This window comes from Pyrus communis, chromosome 10 (assembly GCF_963583255.1).
Source record: "Pyrus communis chromosome 10, drPyrComm1.1, whole genome shotgun sequence".
NCBI lineage: Eukaryota > Viridiplantae > Streptophyta > Magnoliopsida > Rosales > Rosaceae > Pyrus > Pyrus communis.
The window spans coordinates 12,866,012-12,885,420 of record NC_084812.1 but is presented as its reverse complement, the minus strand read 5'-3'; the positions used below and the strand labels follow the sequence as shown (position 1 = coordinate 12,885,420).

The 19,409-nt window shown below is 36.2% G+C and overlaps 1 protein-coding gene across 1 annotated transcript; it reads right to left on the bottom strand.

Moving 5' to 3' along the window:
* Positions 1–18,428: 18,428 nt before the first annotated feature.
* On the bottom strand, positions 18,429–19,067 carry LOC137747879 (uncharacterized). The gene has a single exon (XM_068488016.1). It carries the CDS (start codon positions 19,065–19,067, stop codon positions 18,429–18,431), a length of 639 nt encoding a protein of 212 aa, XP_068344117.1.
* Positions 19,068–19,409: the final 342 nt, after the last annotated feature.

The following is a 19,409-nucleotide window of genomic DNA, read 5'->3' as shown; positions in this document are numbered from 1 at the left end:
AGATGTCCAACCCTCTTTGCCGATTGCTTCAAAAAGATGTGCCATTCAAGTTTGATGAAGAGTGTAATTCGGCATTTAACCAACTCAAGGAGAAGCTAGTCTCGGCCCCCATTATTGTACCTCCAGATTGGAGCCTTCCGTTCGAGCTCATGTGCGATGCATCCGACTATGCATTAGGAGCTGTTCTAGGACAAAGAAGAGACAAGCGGCCGCATGTCATATACTATGCCTCTCGGACTCTCAATGATGCCCAATTGAACTACTCCACGACGGAAAAAGAACTTCTAGCTGTGGTTTTTGCTTTAGATAAATTCCGTTCATATTTAATTGGTACTAAAGTAATCGTTTATTCTGATCATGCAGCTTTGAGGTACTTGCTCACGAAAAAGGAAGCAAAGCCGAGGCTTATCCGTTGGATTCTTCTTCTTCAAGAATTTGATATTGAAATCCGGGATAAAAAAGGAAGCGAGAATGTAGTGGCTGACCATTTAAGCCGAATGATCCACGAGGAGCATGAACATGCCGTACCTATCCCTGAAACGTTTCCCGATGAGCAGCTGCTATCCATTGAGGTAAGTGAACCATGGTATGCAGATTTAGTGAATTACTTGGTGGCTAAACAAATTCCAAATGAACTAAACAAGCACCAACGTGATAAGCTTAAAAATGATGCACGTTTCTATGTTTGGGATGACCCTTATTTGTGGAAGTATTGCTCAGATCAAATTGTACGTAGATGTGTGCATGATTCTGAATTTCACTCAATTCTAAGCTTTTGTCACACATATGCATGTGGTGGTCATTTTGGAACACAACGCACTGCCCTCAAGGTTCTAGAGTGTGGTTTTTATTGGCCGACTATATTTAGGGATGCTAGAACCTTTTGTATGTCTTGTGATCGTTGCCAACGAATGGGTAACATAGGTACCAAGGACCAAATGCCGCAAACCCCTGTCTTTAATGTTGAAATTTTTGATGTTTGGGGCATTGATTTCATGGGCCCTTTCCCTCCATCTTATGGTTTCACTTATATCTTGCTAGCCGTTGATTATGTTTCTAAATGGGTGGAAGCAAAAGCCACCCGTACTAACGATTCTAAGGTGGTTGCAGATTTCGTGAAAACTAACATTTTTGCTAGGTTTGGAATGCCGAGAGTAATCATAAGTGATGGAGGGTCTCACTTTTGCAATCGGACCATTGAGGCGTTGCTAAGAAAGTACCATGTCAACCATAAGGTCTCCACACCTTACCATCCTCAAACAAATGGCCAAGCCGAGGTGTCTAACCGAGAAATCAAACAAATTTTGGAGAAGACCGTTGGACCAACAAGGAGGGATTGGAGCTTACGTTTAGATGATGCACTGTGGGCATATCGTACGGCATACAAAACACCCATTGGGATGTCACCTTTTCGGCTCGTCTATGGTAAGCCATGTCATTTGCCCGTAGAGTTAGAGCACAAGGCACATTGGGCCGTGAAGACTTTCAACATGGACATAGATGCAGCGGGAGTTCATAGGAAGCTCCAATTGAATGAACTTGAGGAGATTCGGAATGAAGCCTATGAGAATGCCCGGATGTACAAAGCCAAGACCAAAGCATTCCATGATAAAATGATTCGAACCAAGACCTTCACAGTTGGGCAGAAAGTGTTACTTTTCAACTCTCGCCTACGTTTGTTTCCTGGTAAGTTGCGTTCTAAATGGATTGGCCCGTTTGTTGTTACTAATGTTTTCCCTCATGGTGCAGTGCAAATCAAAAGTTCAAGGACGCAGCAAGAATTCAAAGTGAATGGGCATCGATTGAAGCCCTATTACGAGATGTTTGAGGAGCATGTCGTGGAGGAGGTACCCCTCCATGCCGTGGAACCTAGTCAAGCTTAAACGGAGGTACCGTCCGGCTGCAAGACGTAAAAGAAAGCGCTACTTGGGAGGCAACCCATGCATTCAACAAAGGAAGACTTAGAAAGCACTCCAAATCCAGATTCCTAAAAAACTCTTCTCTTTGTTGCTATTTCGTTTCTGCCTTGTTAGGTTGTTTAGTTGTTATTGTTTGTTTGTTTATTAATTGTGTGAGTCTATGATTGTAACATTGAGAAAATGTTTGATTTATTGATAGGCACGGCTAAACAAAGAAAGATGGTGCTTCACAAAGGTTGTTTGCTTGAGGCCCCACTACGTGGCTTTACTCTTGAAGCGGAAGGTGTAGAAACAGAAGGCGTCGGAGCGGAAGGCGTAGGAGTAGGAGGCATCGAAGATAAAGCATTCCAGGCCTCAATACTTGGCCAAGCGCTGGATGAGCCAGGAAAAAGGTGCCTCTGGAGGAAAGACGAGAACCTTTGACGGTCACTGTGAATCCGACCTTCAGACTCTTGCAGCTCATCAAGCTTCCTCTTCATGCCCGTCGAATAGTTGTTTGCAAGCACGTGCAAACTTCTATTCTCATACTTCAGCTGCTGGATCTCCTGCTTGAGACTTTCCACCTCTGCCATCAATGATTCCACCTGACGGGAGCGGGCAAGCAGGCGTTGGCCCATGTTGGACACAGAACTCGCACACTGAACACTAAGTGCGAGGGACTCTTGAACGGCCAACTCATCGGACCGTCCTGACAGCAGCCTACTATCTTTCGGAGTGAGGAGGTTCCTAGCTACTATTGTAGCTGTTGTGGCGTCCTGCATCACGGAGTCTTCACCTGTGAGAGGACCGTTAGAAGAAAAGAAAGAAGGGCGCCATACGTTACCTTGACGCGGCGCGCCCGTATCACTGCTAAGGCTCAATTCCAAGCTAAGGTTCGATGAGTTTGCCATTTTTCAAAAGTGTTCAAAGAGAAGGGATGAAGTTAAATTTCAAAGGGCCGGAGTCGATTTTCTTCAGAGTGTGTTTGTTGTGGTGATCGATAGCTCAATAAAAAAGCCAAGGCGACGCGTCCACCAATTCAAAAAAGCCGGAATTTCCGGCGTAATTTAGGCGACGCTTTCTCGGCTTTTCAGAAGGCGCGTTCAACTTTGTCAAAAGATTTCTTCTTTTCAGACAACACGTGGAGGCCATCATCACAACTACACATCTTTAGCCGACAAGCGCAAAGTTCGGCGACGCTTTCTCTGCTTTTCAGAAGACGCGTGCAGCTTTGTCAAAAGGAGCCGCATCTGCACTACCACGTGTCGTTCAGAAATCGAAGGGGCGCCTGCTCAGAAATCGAAGAGGCATGTTCAGAGATCGAAGAGGCGCCACTATTTCAAAAAGCCGGATTTGCGGGATCAAAACGTTTGTCGACAAAGGTAAAAAGTACCACCACTTGATATTATCTCTATATATGTCGACCTTCGTCTTTTATGGCAGGGCAAACCTGAAGAAAATGCCCAACTCTCCCTCACCTCTGAGGGCGCACTCCCAGCAAAGCCTTTCGAAATACTCAATTCTTTCTTCTTCCCCAAAGATGATACCAGATGCCTGGAGTACAAATGACCCAGGAGGAAACAGCACAACAAATACATGTGCTGATTCATTCACCGCTTCTTCAAAAGCAAAGGTATCTCATATCATCAAGGTCAAAAGCAAAAGTATCTCATATCATGCTCTTTCCCTGTCTTTTTCTTTGTCCTTGTTCTTACTCGCATGACAAAGTAAAAGAAGCAATCAGCCGGCACTTGGAGTCAGTCTTCCGATCTGGAGCCAACTGCCTGGAATCTATTCCTGATTGCTTACCTAGCGTTGCTCTCGAGTAGTCATCTTCAACGGTTGATACACTTCCGGAGAAGGGACCACTTCTGCAAAGGGGAGCGAGTAAGGCAAGTGAAAATGATACATTGAAGTATGTGGAGACAAACATAGGCTGAGTTATCCTCCAACCCTTTTCAATACGAATTGGAAAGATTGAACAAAGAAACAGACCAAAGGGGTAAGCTCAGACCTTCGGGGGAGACCAAATGAACCATCATGCTGCCCAGTTCAAGAAGTAGCACAAAGGAAAATCAACGATGGGCAGAAACCAGTTCAAGAGTAAGCCTGTGGAATCACAAAGATCAAAGCCTCAATGCAATTACCAAGGAGAAGATGGAATTTACACTCTATAACCAGATTTGCGTCTCTAAACTCTTCTCTTTGTTAATTACATTCTGCCATGTTTAGTATGTTTAAGTGCTTTTTGTGTATTTACTTATGCTTTGTGTGATTCTATGCTTAAAACATTGAGGACAATGTTTGATTTAAGTGTGGGGGGGGGGGGGGGGGTAACTAAGTATATTTGATGCAAATTCGTTGGATTTTATCACCTATCACTTCACATGTTGTTTCTCACTGTTTTAAAACTGTTTTAGTGTGTTTTGTCTTAAAAATTCGAAAATCCCATAAAAATTTGAAAAATTGTTTTGAAAAACCCAAAAAGAGTTGTTTTAAAGTTGTTTTTGTGTGTGTGTTTGTATCTTAGGATACCTTCCAACACAATGATAAGGATTTGGTTTGTAATTGCATGACTGTTAAAAAGAGTTATAAACTTAGAGAAAAGTTTGATTTACTCTTGGTATATGCTTGGTTATGGTTATAATGTATGACTTCACATGCAATCATAAAAGAAAATTTAGTTTTTGTAACATGCCTGAAGGAAGGAACTCAAACAAATGCTACAACCCTGAGAGACTTGAGCCTATAACGTTCTTTGGAGAGTATAATCTGTGATTTCTTGTTTTCTAAAATCGTTGCATGATCTCATTATTCTTTGCTTGGTTACTACTTAGAAGGCGTTTCATCATATAGTTCCAAATGCTAGAACTCATGCCCATTTCATTCAAAGCATGTTATTGATTTGCATAACATATATCAAGATGAAGTTGTGTAGTTGCCACCATAGCCAAATAGCCTCGCTTCCCATATTTCGTATATGTTGCAAGTTTTACCCCCGTTGAGCCATGTTAACCCATGTTCTTTGTTAACCCACTTTATCTTCACCTAACCTAGAATATGACCGTCCTTACCCTTGTTCTTAAAAGATAGTGAGCATGACTTAAATAAATTCCTTTTGAGTTACATTATGCAAGAAAATAAGTGTGGGGGAAGGAATGCTTGTTCTTAAGTATGTTTTGAGTTTCAAAAAAAAAAAAAAAAAAATTGAGTGATTGAAGAAAGGGCTCAAAGCACCAATTCTGGCCCTAAATTGTCTCCCTTTTTGTTCCAAAGTTGAGTTTTCATTCAAAAGTGAATTCTAAGTTGATTCAATTGCCTTGCTCACTATTTCTTTAAGAACCTTTGTTTTCCATATCCCTTCGTTGTTATCCACACGCCCCAAGCCCCATTACAACCCGTGACTTCAATCTTGAGTGTTATGTGTTTCAATTTGTGGAGTTTGAACTTGGTATGAGCATATGGTGTCACTGGTTCTCGCGTCTAAGTAGTAGCATTCCATTCATGAGATCATATCTAAACTTGATTATTAACTCCAGAAATTGCTTCCTTTGAAATACATTTATGTGAGTGTTCATTTTTATGTTTACATCAATCTTCTCACATATACCTAGTGTAGGGTGTGTAGTCAGAAAATCTGTGTGAAAAACGAGAGTATATCTTGTAAGGATTTGAGCAAATTCTCTAAGGCATGTTACTACATTCGAAATGTGTTTTAAATGCTTAATTGTGAACTAGTATGTGGTGACTATGATTAAGAATGTACTTAAGTGTAAAGATGGCTAAAATCTGTGGGAATAATGATTTTTAACTTGTCATGTGCTTTGGAAATCCCTGAGACGTTTGTTGGAAGGTTTAGGTTGTGTTTTACTTGTTCGTTTTGTTTTGTTTCTGGTTTCTTTTGTTTTGTTTTGCTCGAGGACTAGCAAAAGATAAGTGTGGGGGTATTTGATAGGAGCATATTCATGCGACTTAAATGGCTTGTTCTCGTGCATTTACGTTATGTTTCTTTAGTTATTTTAGTACTTTAAGCTATTTTCGTGTGTTTGTAGGCCGAAAGGGCTAAAGGAGCAAAAAGATGCATTTTGGAGACTTTTGGAGCACTTTTGGGCTAAGGATGGATAGCTTATGCTTGGAGCCAAAGTGTTGGACGAAATTGAAAACCTAATTGAAGACCAAAGTGTTGGAACCTTGTTCCCTTTAGTTTTAGGATATTTAAACCTTTCCTATATCCTTAGTCGTGCATAACATTCCAACATTCCACTCCTTCATTCACCACTTATAATATCATACACTTATCTTATCATCACCACATATCTTAGCAATCAACACATGCAATCACATGCATCACAACCACAAAGAACCATCCCCAAAACACTTTGCCGTGGGCACCATTCCACATTCCAGCTTTCCACCATGTTTTTCCATCATTCCTCCACACAAATGCTTAAACAAACAGCCATATGTTCCCTCCACTACCCCTATAAATACCCTAGTCATTCATTCACTCCCAAGGAAATTCACATCTCATTTTCATACACAACACACCACAAATACCTCCATTCTTGCCGTGCATATCCCTTCATTTTCTGCATATTTTCTCTTCATTCCAACCACTCCAACCACTCCTCATCCCCCAAAAACTCACCCTAGACCTTGTGCTACAACAACGAAGAAGAGAAGAGTGCCTAAACGTTCATACAATTCAAGTTTGAGTTGTTGGAATGTTTAGGTGTTTCTTTGATTTCAATGTTTAAATTCAATTTTCTTTGTTTTGTAATGGAAGAGAAGAGTGCCTAAACGTTCATACAATTCAGTTTGAGTTGTTGGAATGTTTAGGTGTTTCTTTGATTTCAAAGTTATGAGGAACTAAACCCCCTTTAGCTAGGGGGTGATTCGAAACTATGTTTATATTTGCAATTTGAATTGATTACGTTTGATTGGAATTTCATAAGTTGTGGATTCAATTCGTTTAACTGTTTGATTGATAACTTATTTATGTATGTTCATTGAGATTGCAAGCTTAATTTTCATGCATAAATATGACGCTAGAATATAAGTGAATTTCACCTAATCGTTATGAACTTATATTCACAAGTAGTGGAGGTTGCTTATAAACAATCGCGTTAAACAAATTCTTGGCATAAGTTTCATGCGTATTCCATAGTAACGAATGCCTCGTCGATGTTTATGATTTCCGTTGAACTTAATGATCTTTGTTGAATGTCTCTATCATGCGTATTCTATAGTTAGGGACTTTGATTAAGAATAATTTGGTTGTAATGCGTATTCCATTCAATCCAACGAATTTAGGGAAATCTGAAAGTTAATCTAAGCGGATCTAATTAACTTGGAGCATTGAGTTTCACAACTTATCGAAAGACCAACTGAGAATCAATTTTGTATGCAAGTGTAACATGTGTGGAGAAGAACCCCTTGGCTATTCCATCATCCATATTTTCATCACATTCATATTTACATTTTGCCTTTAATTATATTCTGTCTTTTTAATTTAATATCGTCCAAATACATTTCCCCCATATTTCGTTGAGTCTTAATCATTCGTATTTGTTTTATTTTTGTATCTTTAAGCTTTTGGAGTCATAAACACTTGCAAATTCGTCTAAATCAAGTTCTAGCTTCTATTTGAGTCAATTTGATTGTTTTAGACAATTTGAGTTTTTCAAAGCCATTCTGAGTCATAGTAGTCTTGTTAAGAGTATTTTAATTTAGTTTTTATGTTTTTAAGTCAATTTAGAAGGTTTTAGCAAGCCCTCCTAATCCCCGGTCTAGAACGATCCCTCACTTATCCATTCTACTACAATTGTCAAACGAGGGTTTAATTTGAGTGTCAAGTAAATCTCGCATCATTAAAGGAACTCCTCTGTTTGTAGCCGTTAGATCAAATTTCAACGGCCTGGATTCCCGAACTTGATGAATTTGGTGGAAGGGATCCGGAGAGGATCTCTTATTCCCTAATAATTAATTAGATTTTTTAATAATGTTAGGAAAACTAAATTTTATAAACTAATTTTTTTGTGCAAACTTAGAAAGTTCATAATTGATTCTTTAGCTTCAATTTCGACAACGGATCAACAGGCAAATGTCACCGGCGTAAGTTAGTTGTAAGCCACAAACGGGCTGGATTTTGAGAACGCTTGGAGAGTGAGCAAATGTTTGAGATTTGAATTGGTTTTGGAACCTTTTTCACGTTGTGCCAATATACAACTGTATTAGTATTTGATTACTTGATTTTTTTTGGGAAATATTATGGGTATTAAATTACGCAGTCGCAGTCAATAAAGTATCACACTTCTCACATTGTTGATGTAAAAAAATCCATGACATTTCCCGATCCGAATTTCATCATCATTGATCCCAAATCAGGTACTGCCTAAGCCATGATGTCATGCACAATTCTTTTCTTGTTAAGAACATATTTGATTAGTTTCATGTATCATATAATTTCTTCTAAAATTATTACAGCAGCTAAAGGCCTTACGGTAGTGACATGTTCAAATGATATGTGCTGTGTTGGTCTTACAAAAATCATTATACGAAATTCAATCAATAATATATGGATAAACTTGCATTCTCCTCTTTGCGGATGTGCTCATTCCCCATTTTGGGATGAGCTCATTCCCGTTTACGAATAACATATCTTGACCATATAAATTTCTTAATTGGAACCATTCAATTTCTTAATCTTCAATTCATTTGAAGATCACCCCTACAAAAAATCATTTCAATTGGAGATTATTTAATCATTCAAATGATTAGAACAAATCGACGGAGTAGGTACTAAGTAATATGTTCATAATAAACCGTCCATTTATTGGATGTGTTTGGGTGATTATACGATATTAAATTCGAATGATTTTTTGTAGAAATAATCTTCAAATGAAGATTAATAAATTGAATGGTTCCGATTGTTGATTTTATTCGGTCAAGATAAGGTATTCTCAAGTAGGAAGATATGTAGGCATCTACCACATTGGGGGATGCAAGTATTATCCATAACATATTATACGATTAATTTTTAATTAGGCCTTTCACATCTTCTGATTATGCGTTGCTTGCTGAAAATTGAGAATCGAGTATCGAGTATCGCATTCCTTATGGCTAGCTTGCTGTAAAAGGCTAAAGAAATTAGGGTTATTACTGAAGTACATTACCGACACTCTTATCCCTGCCATCAACTTACCGTAAACATTTTTGACATATTATGGTTTCAGTCTTCAAAACGTGCCACTAATACATTGGCCTGCGCTAGTATTCTAACGCGAAAGCAAAACATCATGTAAACAAAGTCAAAGAAGCAACTTTTCAATTCATCCGAAGCGAAAAACCAAAACTTTCAATGCACAAATCAATTAAAAACCTTAGTTCTTTACCGCATATCTATATCGGAGCTTCAAGCTCGAGAAGATTCGGCTAACTGAGAAAGATCTCCTCGGAGTCTGAGCAAAGCTGCCGTATTTGTATGTATACAAGTCTTTTATAAGACTACGCTTCAGATAAATAACCAAACATAAAATAAAAATATAAAAAAAAAAAAAACTTCAAACGCAATACTTTAGATGGACACTCTAGCTTTGCGAGCCGGATTTCTTCAGAGAAGGCTGCAAGTGAAGGCAAAATCTGGCCAATGAATACAGCAAAGAGATGATTCGGTACAAAGGAATCAACGAAAATTTTCAACTGAGAATCAATTTGGACATGACAAATGAATTGAGAGATTTTTTTTCCCTCCAATTGAACTCTTCAAGTGTTACTTTTAAGTAAAATTGTAGCATTTTTGTATTGTAACTATAATATGGTGCAGAGGGGCATGGGAGGAAGAGGTAGCGAAATATGAGTCACACAAGACTTCAAATTTGAAGGGGCCCCAAAAAATTTTCCATCTAATATTATGTAATAATGTTCTATATTTTAAAAATATTCTTTTGTTAGCACATTAAAATCTCATTGTGCATTCTTTATAAAAGTAATTTTTTTTTTCCTTTCTAAATATAAAAGGGTAATACTAGGTAGACTAAAATTTTAAACTAAATGATGCCATCAATAGTAAATGAGCACGTTTATCAACGCTTAAGTAATAATATAATCATCAACTTACATGTCATTTAATTTACAAAATTTTGTCTACAAATTTAGTTTCCTTAGCATTACTCAATATAAAAAATTGGAGTACAATGAGATATTCTAATTGTCAATAATAACACCCTAAAAATGATGGTTTTTCAAATTTATTATATAAAAATGTTATATATTCAAGTAAAACTTTAGAGTTAGAGTTTTGAAGTTTTTTTTTTCTTTTCTATTTTTTTATTTTTCATGTTTGGTTGTTTAAGATCGAACTACTTTTGATTATTTAGTTAAGGTTATGTTTGTAGCTTTTTACTTGTAATTAATGATATTTGTATACTTGCAATCAATGAGTGTTAAAGTTTATTTTGATTTAAGTGACTGTTTTCTAACATCAATACTTTGTTATACCTTTTTTAAAACTATCTTAAGGATGAGGTCTTTTATAATTTTCGCACAAGGTCCCCGAAATCTCAGAGATGGCCCTGATATGGTGCCGCTCTAACCTAACTTTTTTTTTAAAATTTTTTTTTTTAATTTTTTTTTTTTATCTAACGTACGTTAGATCACAAAAACAGTTGGGATAATATTGTCTGTATTACTATACTCCACAATAAGAGTAGAATTCTTCAATTATTGGGCTTTTCTTTCTTAATTATTATGAGGATATGGGATCTTCGATTATGCATCGATATATGTGAATTTTGTTTGCTCTTTCCTCAAGGGTAAATTAAAGGATTTGGATCCTCGCCGGATCCCCTCCTTGGGGATTTTAAGGATCAACGCACGTGGACTGTTGATAAAAAATTGTGCGGTCACAATTAAACGTTTTTTATATTTTTAAAAGTAAAGCAGCCTCATTTTGAGTAAAAAATATAAAAAATAAAAAAATTGTAACCGCACGATTTTTTATCAACATTCCACGTGCATTGATCATTAGGATCCCCAGGAAGGGGATCCGGCAAGAATCCAAATCCTAAATTAATGTCTCGCTTGTAATAAAAAAAAAAACAAAGATGACTGAGGAGCAATTCGTAGTTGAGCATTTTTCTTATTCAAAATACAAATGACGAGTAGACCAAGGAGTTGGTGCATACAGAGTGTTATATCATATATATAATATTTGTTTTATTTTCTCCAATTAATTTTGTTCTGGTAAGAAATAAGATAGTTGATTCGGTCCCTCTTTCTACGCAGGTCATTTTCACGCTATATATATGGTTGTCATGCAATATTGTCGATCATAACAAGAAAAACATGAGTCTTCAACGAAAAGTTAACAAATAATTTGTGTCCAATCTTTTTCTCGACAAAGTGCCAACTTTAAATTCTTTTAAGGTCAGATCGGGCCGACTCAAATAATAGGTGGGTTATATATCACCTTTAGTTGTTTAAAAATGGTTCATCTTGACTTTTGCTTCTTGTTTGGTTGGATAATTAGTAATTTTCATTTTTCTAATCAGACGTTGTTGACATAGTTTGAAAACTGTGAGTTGATTTGTCAATACACTGAGAAATTAGCAATCAATATAAAATGGCCACCTATATTACATGTTGATGGCTTGAGTTGTATCGGTTGTTTCATATATATATATATATATATAGATGTATATATCTAGAGTGATGTTATTTACATATTATTTTTTATTTTGCACATATTTTTTTAATTTTCAGTTATCAAATCGAATAAATTAAAAAGATTAAATGACAAAAATTAACATAATGAATGTGAAAAATAAAAAATAGTGTGTCAATAACACCACTCTATTTCTATACATAGCTCAACTATATTTTCAAAGAAAATGACAACTATATGAAAGCATAAGAAATAAAAGTCCACGCATTTTTGGCGTTGTATTCTCATTAAGATTTAGAGCTTCCGAAAGTACTTCCATATGTCAAAGTTGGTCGATCTGTATCTTCATGTAAGTCGTCAAAACGTTCTTGAAAGAAAATTAGCTACGGAAAAAAAAACAAAAATTGAATAGAAGATTGGGGAGAATTGACTTTAATTTCTACCGGAGTAGGCAAGGCAGGTTAGACCATATTTAATTCATTAAAGTTGAAAATTTGTCACGTAAAGATTTCGGATGTGTTTTTGTTGACCTCAAGAAGATGAGGTGATGAATCTATCACCCCTGTACATTAACTTTTATCATACAACCAATTAGTTTTATCTCCTGATTTCGTTGTGTATTTTTTATTGACTAATTATATTTTGCACCCTTTAGGTTTGCAGTGATTTTTAAAATGAGTCTTGAGGTTCTACTTTTATTACATTGTACCTTGAAGTTTTGAAATTGAACACTTTTCATTTTTTGTCTCTTTGAACATCTAATCCTTCATTTAATTGAGGAGGTTTTTTTTTTTTTTTTTTTTTCTGGTTTTTTTTCTTCTAGTTTTAATCAATGTGGTGCAGATATGGTTTACACATTAGGCCCATATAAGAGTCTGACACTCATCATGTTATCAATTTAATAAAGATCAAACAATCAATTTGGCCAAATGCATAAATTGATACTATGGCGGGAACGAATTCCACACAAGTGTAGAATTATTATGGTATCCCTACAACCAAGAAAGAAAAGACAACTGAGACCTTATCACACTGGTATGGTGTGAATCAAAGACTCTCTAATGCCTAAGTTAGATTTAACTGTAGGAAGAATGAATCTCAAGCTATAGGTTTCTTGGCGAAGAAATAGTTACATTTTCATGTAAATGATCATGTCTTTATATAAAGTCAAACATAGGATTGAAGATGAATCACTACGGCATGCGTAGTGCTCCCTTAGTGGTTAGTTTGAACCCCACGTAATTTCACTTATTTAGCCAACAATTGTTAACCATGCGGAGATGTGATGAAGGGCACCAATTATGAGTCCATTTAAAATTAACTCTTAACTACATCGGTGATTGTGGCATATATATGGATGGTTTGGAGATCATGTTGAAGCTTCCTTATTCAACCCTTCTAGGCTATGATTAGGATTCTCTCTCCCCTCCTCTTTCCATTCCCTTTCAATTCCTCCTCTCATATTCTCGACTTTGTCTTTCTATTTCTATAAAAAATTAATATAAGATGTTGACATGGCTTAACCGTGACCGCTCAAATAAGAAGGGAGGGAAGGGGAGGGAAAAAAAGAGGGGAGAGAATCCTATACATGGGTTCAACTAGGCTCATGAGATCCATTTTGGGCAATGCATGTCCAACTGAGCGCATCCACTTTGTTGTATGGTTGTGGCTCAACGCATCATTTTATGCGAGTCCATCACATGTTGTGTGGAGAACGAGAGATATTTTTATGTACTCAAAACAAAAGTCGGTAAATCACATGTTATAATAAAATTGGAGAGAAGATAAAGTTTTTAGTGGCTGTACTTGTATTATGACATGTGATGTACCATCTTGTGTTTTCTGAGTACACTGAAAAATCTCTGGTGGAAAACACGCTAGCCTAACAGAGGTATCACCTCGGCCAGACGTGGTTTTGTGAGAGATATCTTCTCATTGCATTAATTCTTAACCTGTGTGAGGGTTGGGGTTATTTTGTCATCCTTACTCGCTCAGTTAATGTGACGTTCTCTCTGAAGCGGGTGAAATTTGGTTACTAAGAGAAAATTAAATCTTCATAGCCCATTGTGAAAATCAATCCAAACCTTAAGGGTGTGCAATATAATTAGCTATCTTCTTTCTATTCTTTGATAATACAATTACTCACCCCCTATGTTGTTATTTTTCTTTTGTCTTCTTTATGGTCCTTAGTTTTGATTTCGTTGTTATGAAGCTTCATTTGATGATTATTACTTTGGTAATGGGATTAGCCATTCACATGTTTTTACTCCATCATTTTGTACTCGTTTACTTTTCTCAAAGTGGTTTATGAAAATTACCAAAATACTGGTTTATGAATTCTTTTATTAAATTTGTTCCTACGCTCTAGGTAAATTACATATTTGATGCACCTGCACTGCATTCCAGGTAAAACACAAATTCAAAAACCGTTATATACCTAACCAATTAAGACAGCTCTATTACAGTTATTTAAACCTAAATTGTACTTTTTGAGCAGGTAATAAACTAGCATAAGTAATGGCCATCTATTGAGCCAGTAGAGAAGGGGATATTTTAGGTGTATTATTTATGAGATAAGAATTTACTCTTACGACTCATAGAGAAGGTAGAATTTTGCTTCCTATATGATATATGAAATTAGCTAAAATAGAAAGATTTCAATCTTGGCCAAATATGAAATATTTGAGGCATCTATTTCATAACAGTTCAGCAAGAAATATAGGGATTTGAGAATTGAGATTGAAGGATGTAAGAAAGCACAAAGAGATGAATGATTTCTGTTATTTCACAAGCTAAAGGAATACACTGAGTTATCTACTATTTATAGAAACTAGCTAGCTTACACATTAAGCAACCTCCTAACTGACCAATACACAGGATGATGCCATTTGGCCTTACTAACTAACAACACAAGATGATGCCATCTGTCATTACTCCATTTCAATCTTATCTGGGAAACCCCAACTTGAGATTGGAACAGTGTTGAAAGAATGATGGTCCATGTAGGCTTTTTGTAAATACATTAGCTAATTGATCACTAATTGGAATATACTGCACTTGCATATCTCATTTCTGAACCCATTCTCAAACAAAGTGAAAGTTAGTTTCCAAGTGCTTAATCCATGTATGAAACATTGGATTTGAACATAATGCTAAAGTAGAGATATTATCATAATGCTAAAGCAGAAACACTTGCAAATCTTTTAATATCAACTTGTTCCATGCAACATCAGCTGCTGCATTGGCTAGAGCCTTATACTCTGCCTCAGTGGAACTTCGTGATTTGGATTGCAAAGACACAAGATTTTACCCCAGAAAAACTACATAGCCAGTAGTTGATCGCCTTGTATTGATATCTGATGCCAGTCAGCATCATTATAAGCTTGGAGATCCATTACTGGTGTAGTAGTATAATGAAGACCACATTCCATAGTCCCTTGCAAATATCTCATAATTCGTTTCACCAAATGAAAATGAACATCTGTTGGATATGGCATAAACTAGAAAGCATAGTTAACAGCATATGCAATATCTGGCCTAGTGAAGGTTAGATATTGCAAAGCTCCTACCAAGCTTATGAAGAATATAGGATCATCCATTGGCACACCTTCATCTTTGAGTAACTGAGTGTGGGGTTTACATGGTGTAGGAGAAGATTTGCAAGTTTCCATCCATTCCTTTTTTAATAATTCTTTCACATACTTTGCTTGAGAGACAAACAGATCTCCATTTGGTTTATAAGTAATTTGAAGTCCCAAAAAGAATATAAGTGGTCCCATATCCTTCATTTCAAACACTTCACTGAGGTCATCAATCACTTGTTGAACTAAAACTGTATTTGAGCCTGTGATAATAATGTCATCTACATATAATAGTAGAATGACCACATTAGAACCATGTGTTTTCACAAATAGACCGTATTTGAATTTGAGACATTGAATTAAGAGAACTTTGAATTCCAAGCCGTTGGTGCTTGTTTAAGACCATACAGGGACTTGACCAATTCACAAACATAGTCAAGATGTGTGGAATACTGAAATCCTTGTGGCTATTTCATAAAAACCTCATCTTGTAAGTCTCCATTTGTGGAATAAAGGCATTTTTTTTTTTAACATCAAATTGCCTTAAGAACCATTTCTGTGAAGTTGCCAAGGCCAAAACAATTCTCATAGTGCTGTGTCAAACTACTAAGCTAAATGTATCATCATAGTCCAATCCCTATTCTTGACTGAAACCTTGAGCTACAAGTCTAGCTTTGTATCTAGAAATAACTCCATTATGATCCTTTTTTATTTTATAAACCTACTTACTCCCTATAATGTTTCTCTGAGAGGGTGGAGAAACCAATTCTCATGTTCTTTGTCTCTGAAGTGCCAAGAACTCTTCAGTCATAACTTCTCTCCACTTATCAGATGAATCAGCTACCTTGAATGAATTAGGCTCAAAAGGTTGACATATGTTGAGCAATGCAGTATAACTTTAAAGCTGATATCACTTGAATTTTCATGTGAACATGCAGAGAATGCACTATAATCCTTTCTTTGAACATCACCTGATCTTAATCTAGTATTCATAGAATGTAGAGAAGATGAAACTAGATAATTCTGAGTTGTAACATCATTAGTTGCACTAGGAGAATCAAGTGAGAGAAGTACCTCTAGTTGTGCAAGGTTATGGACATGCAACAAAGTATGAGTTGATTGGAGATGAGTGTTGAGTGGAAAGGCCTATATTTGAGAACTTGGAGCATTATTTTGAGAAGAACCGGAACTTAACTGTACTAAAGTAATATCACCACTCTGCAACATAGGATTTGAACCCAGTTGAGATGAATATGATGAACTGACTATTTGAGAGGACTGAAATGAATGAGTATGTATTTCAGGTGTTGAATATATTTCCCTTGAGTTTTAAGCCCTCTCTGTATCATTATGCTGATGATGTGATAATATAATGGGAACAATCATAGGGTGTCTTTAAGAAGCCTTATATAAGCTATTTGAAATTGATCCACAACTATCACTGTTTTGAAAGGGAAAATAATCTCATCATGAATTATATCCCTAGAGATGAACAATTTATTCTTCAATCTATGATAACACTATACCCCTTTATACCCCAAATAATAACCAACAAACACACACTGATCAATTCTAGCCTCTATCTTGCTAGAAGTGTGGTCTTAAGTATGGATAGATTATTGTTCCAAATACTTTCAAAGTTTTCAACTTAGGATAATGTCCAAACAATCTAAAAAATGGTGACTACATAGACGAAGACTTGCAGGGCATTCTATTTATAAAAAAGACAGCATGAGCACATGCATGATACCAGAAATTATGAGGCATTGATCTGTAGAAATCAATGTAATAGCTATCTCTAAGATATGCCTATGTTTTCTCTTGGCCATTCCATTCTGTTGAGGTGTATAAGGACAGGTAACAAGATTTGTAGCCAAGAACTTCTCAAATGCACCATTCATATATTCACCACCACCATCATATTGAAAATAATTTACTTTAGCTTAAAAGTGATTCACAATAAAGTCATAAAATTTCTCGAACACAAAAAACACCTGAGATTTATACACCAAAGGAAATATCCATGTAAACCTATTTTCATCAACAAAACTAACATAGTATTCATACCCTTCCACTGATACAACTGAACATGGTCCCCAAACATCACTACTTATTCTTTCAAATGGATTTACAATGGTGTGAGTACTAGGAGTGAACACTTGTCTTGACATCTTGCCACTAAGACAGAACTTACAAACATGCTTGACAACATCAAGTTTCTACAAAACCTTAGAATAAGAAAGCATACTACTTAAAACTTCATTGGTTGAATGTCCTAGCCTATGATGCCACAGAGAAGCCTTCACAACTTGTCCCCAGAAAAGCTCTTTGAGATGATTGCAACAGATGATTGTAATTGAAAAACAACTACTTTGGAATGTAATACAAGCCTCATACTCCTTCATTTCATTAGAATTATCTTTGTTGTCTTGTCCTGCACCCAAAAACCAAATTCATCTAGAATTACACAATAGTTATTGCCTTTACACAAGGTATAAACAGATAACAGACTTGCCACAAGTTGAGGAACATGTAACACAGTAAGGAAATTTAATGTTTTTGAAGTAGTGACAATAGAGGATGAAACAGTATTTTTCAATGGAAGGCATTCTCCACTGCCTTCAAATGGTGTTAGCATGTTGAGACTGTTCATATCTCCTGTCACAAAATGAGTAGCTCCTATATCCATGATCCATGCTTGGTTAGGATTGAATTCATTTGCAAATTGAGCTGTCATTGCAATGAGGGAAGCATGTGGATTGGATCCTGGAAAAAGCACAGTTACAACTATGATAACAGTTGAGAGCAATTTGACATTTTTTTTCCACATATTTGGCACTCAGGTATAAGTCCAAGATATGTAAGTTGTTGCTCATTCCTGTAATAGCAATTTGGGGTTGTATGGCCTCTCTTACTACAAATTTGACATTCAGGGATCACAATAGACTTTTGACCATTGTTGTTATTCCAATTACACCATGATGAATTGCTCATATTATTTCTAGAAGAGCCATTGAATCCTCCATTACTCCTGTTGTTGAAACCACCATTATTGCAATTGAATCTTGGTTTTGAGTTGTACCAAAACCCATTGAATCCTTCATTGTTTCTATCACTATAGCCTCCATTGTTTCTGTCATTATATCATCCATTGCTTCTGTTTGGATGAAACTGTTGTGGAAAATTTCCTTGAATGAACTGCCATCTACAAGGACCAGTACCATTTGATCTCTGATTTTGGCCCACAAAACCAAAGTAGTTGTTTAATTGTCCAGCTTACGAATTCTAGATTGATGAATATGATGATTCTTTAGAGAAATATTGTCTGTTTGCACCAGCTTCTGATGACTCTCCACTGCAATACATGCTTGACATTGGAAGCTGTCCAGATAAAGGTGTTTCTTCAGCTTTTTTCTTAGTACTCAACAACTGAGCTCGAAATTCTTTAAGAGTTATAGAAAATTCCCTTGTCACAAATACAATTCGAATTATGTTGTACTCTGGTGGAAGACCAGCCAAATCTTCCATAATAAAATCATTATTAGATATAGTTTCCTCTACAGTAAGTAGTTGATCTTTAAGATGTTTGAGCCTCAAAAAATACTTCTCAAGCGAATATGTGCTTTTTCTGATAGTATGAAGTTTAGTTTTGAGATGATTAAGCTTTGCTGTTGAAACAGTGGCATATCTATTAGTTAAATATGTACAAGCTTCATGAGCTATTTTACTTCCCACAACATATTCAATAGCTTCATCACCTAGTGTAGCAATCAATAGACTTAGCAATGCATTATCAATTTTCACCCAATCTTTGTAAGCTGTAGTGAGTTCTTTTGTAACCCCACCTTCAAGTGTAATGACATAATTAGGAGGACACACATTAGTACCATCAAAGTACTCAAAAAGATCATATCCTTCCAACATTGACCTAAATAGAAAAGACCACTTCGCATAGTTGTCATCTTGCAAATGAATTGTTAGCATACCCAAAAGACCATCAACCTTTAACTATGAAGATCCCATTTCTTAAGAACTCCAAGATTTACAACATAAGATTCACTATCAAACAGTACCGTTTCAAGCTTGATCACACTGAGAGCTTCATACTCTAGACTTCATCAAACACAGAAATTCACTGTAAACTTTTCGTAAAGAATAGAGCTTTGTGCCCTAGACTTTCAATGTTCACAGAAATTGCAACACATTAATAGCTTTGAGCTCCAAATTTATCAACAATAACAATATTTCTTCAAGAATTCAATCGAC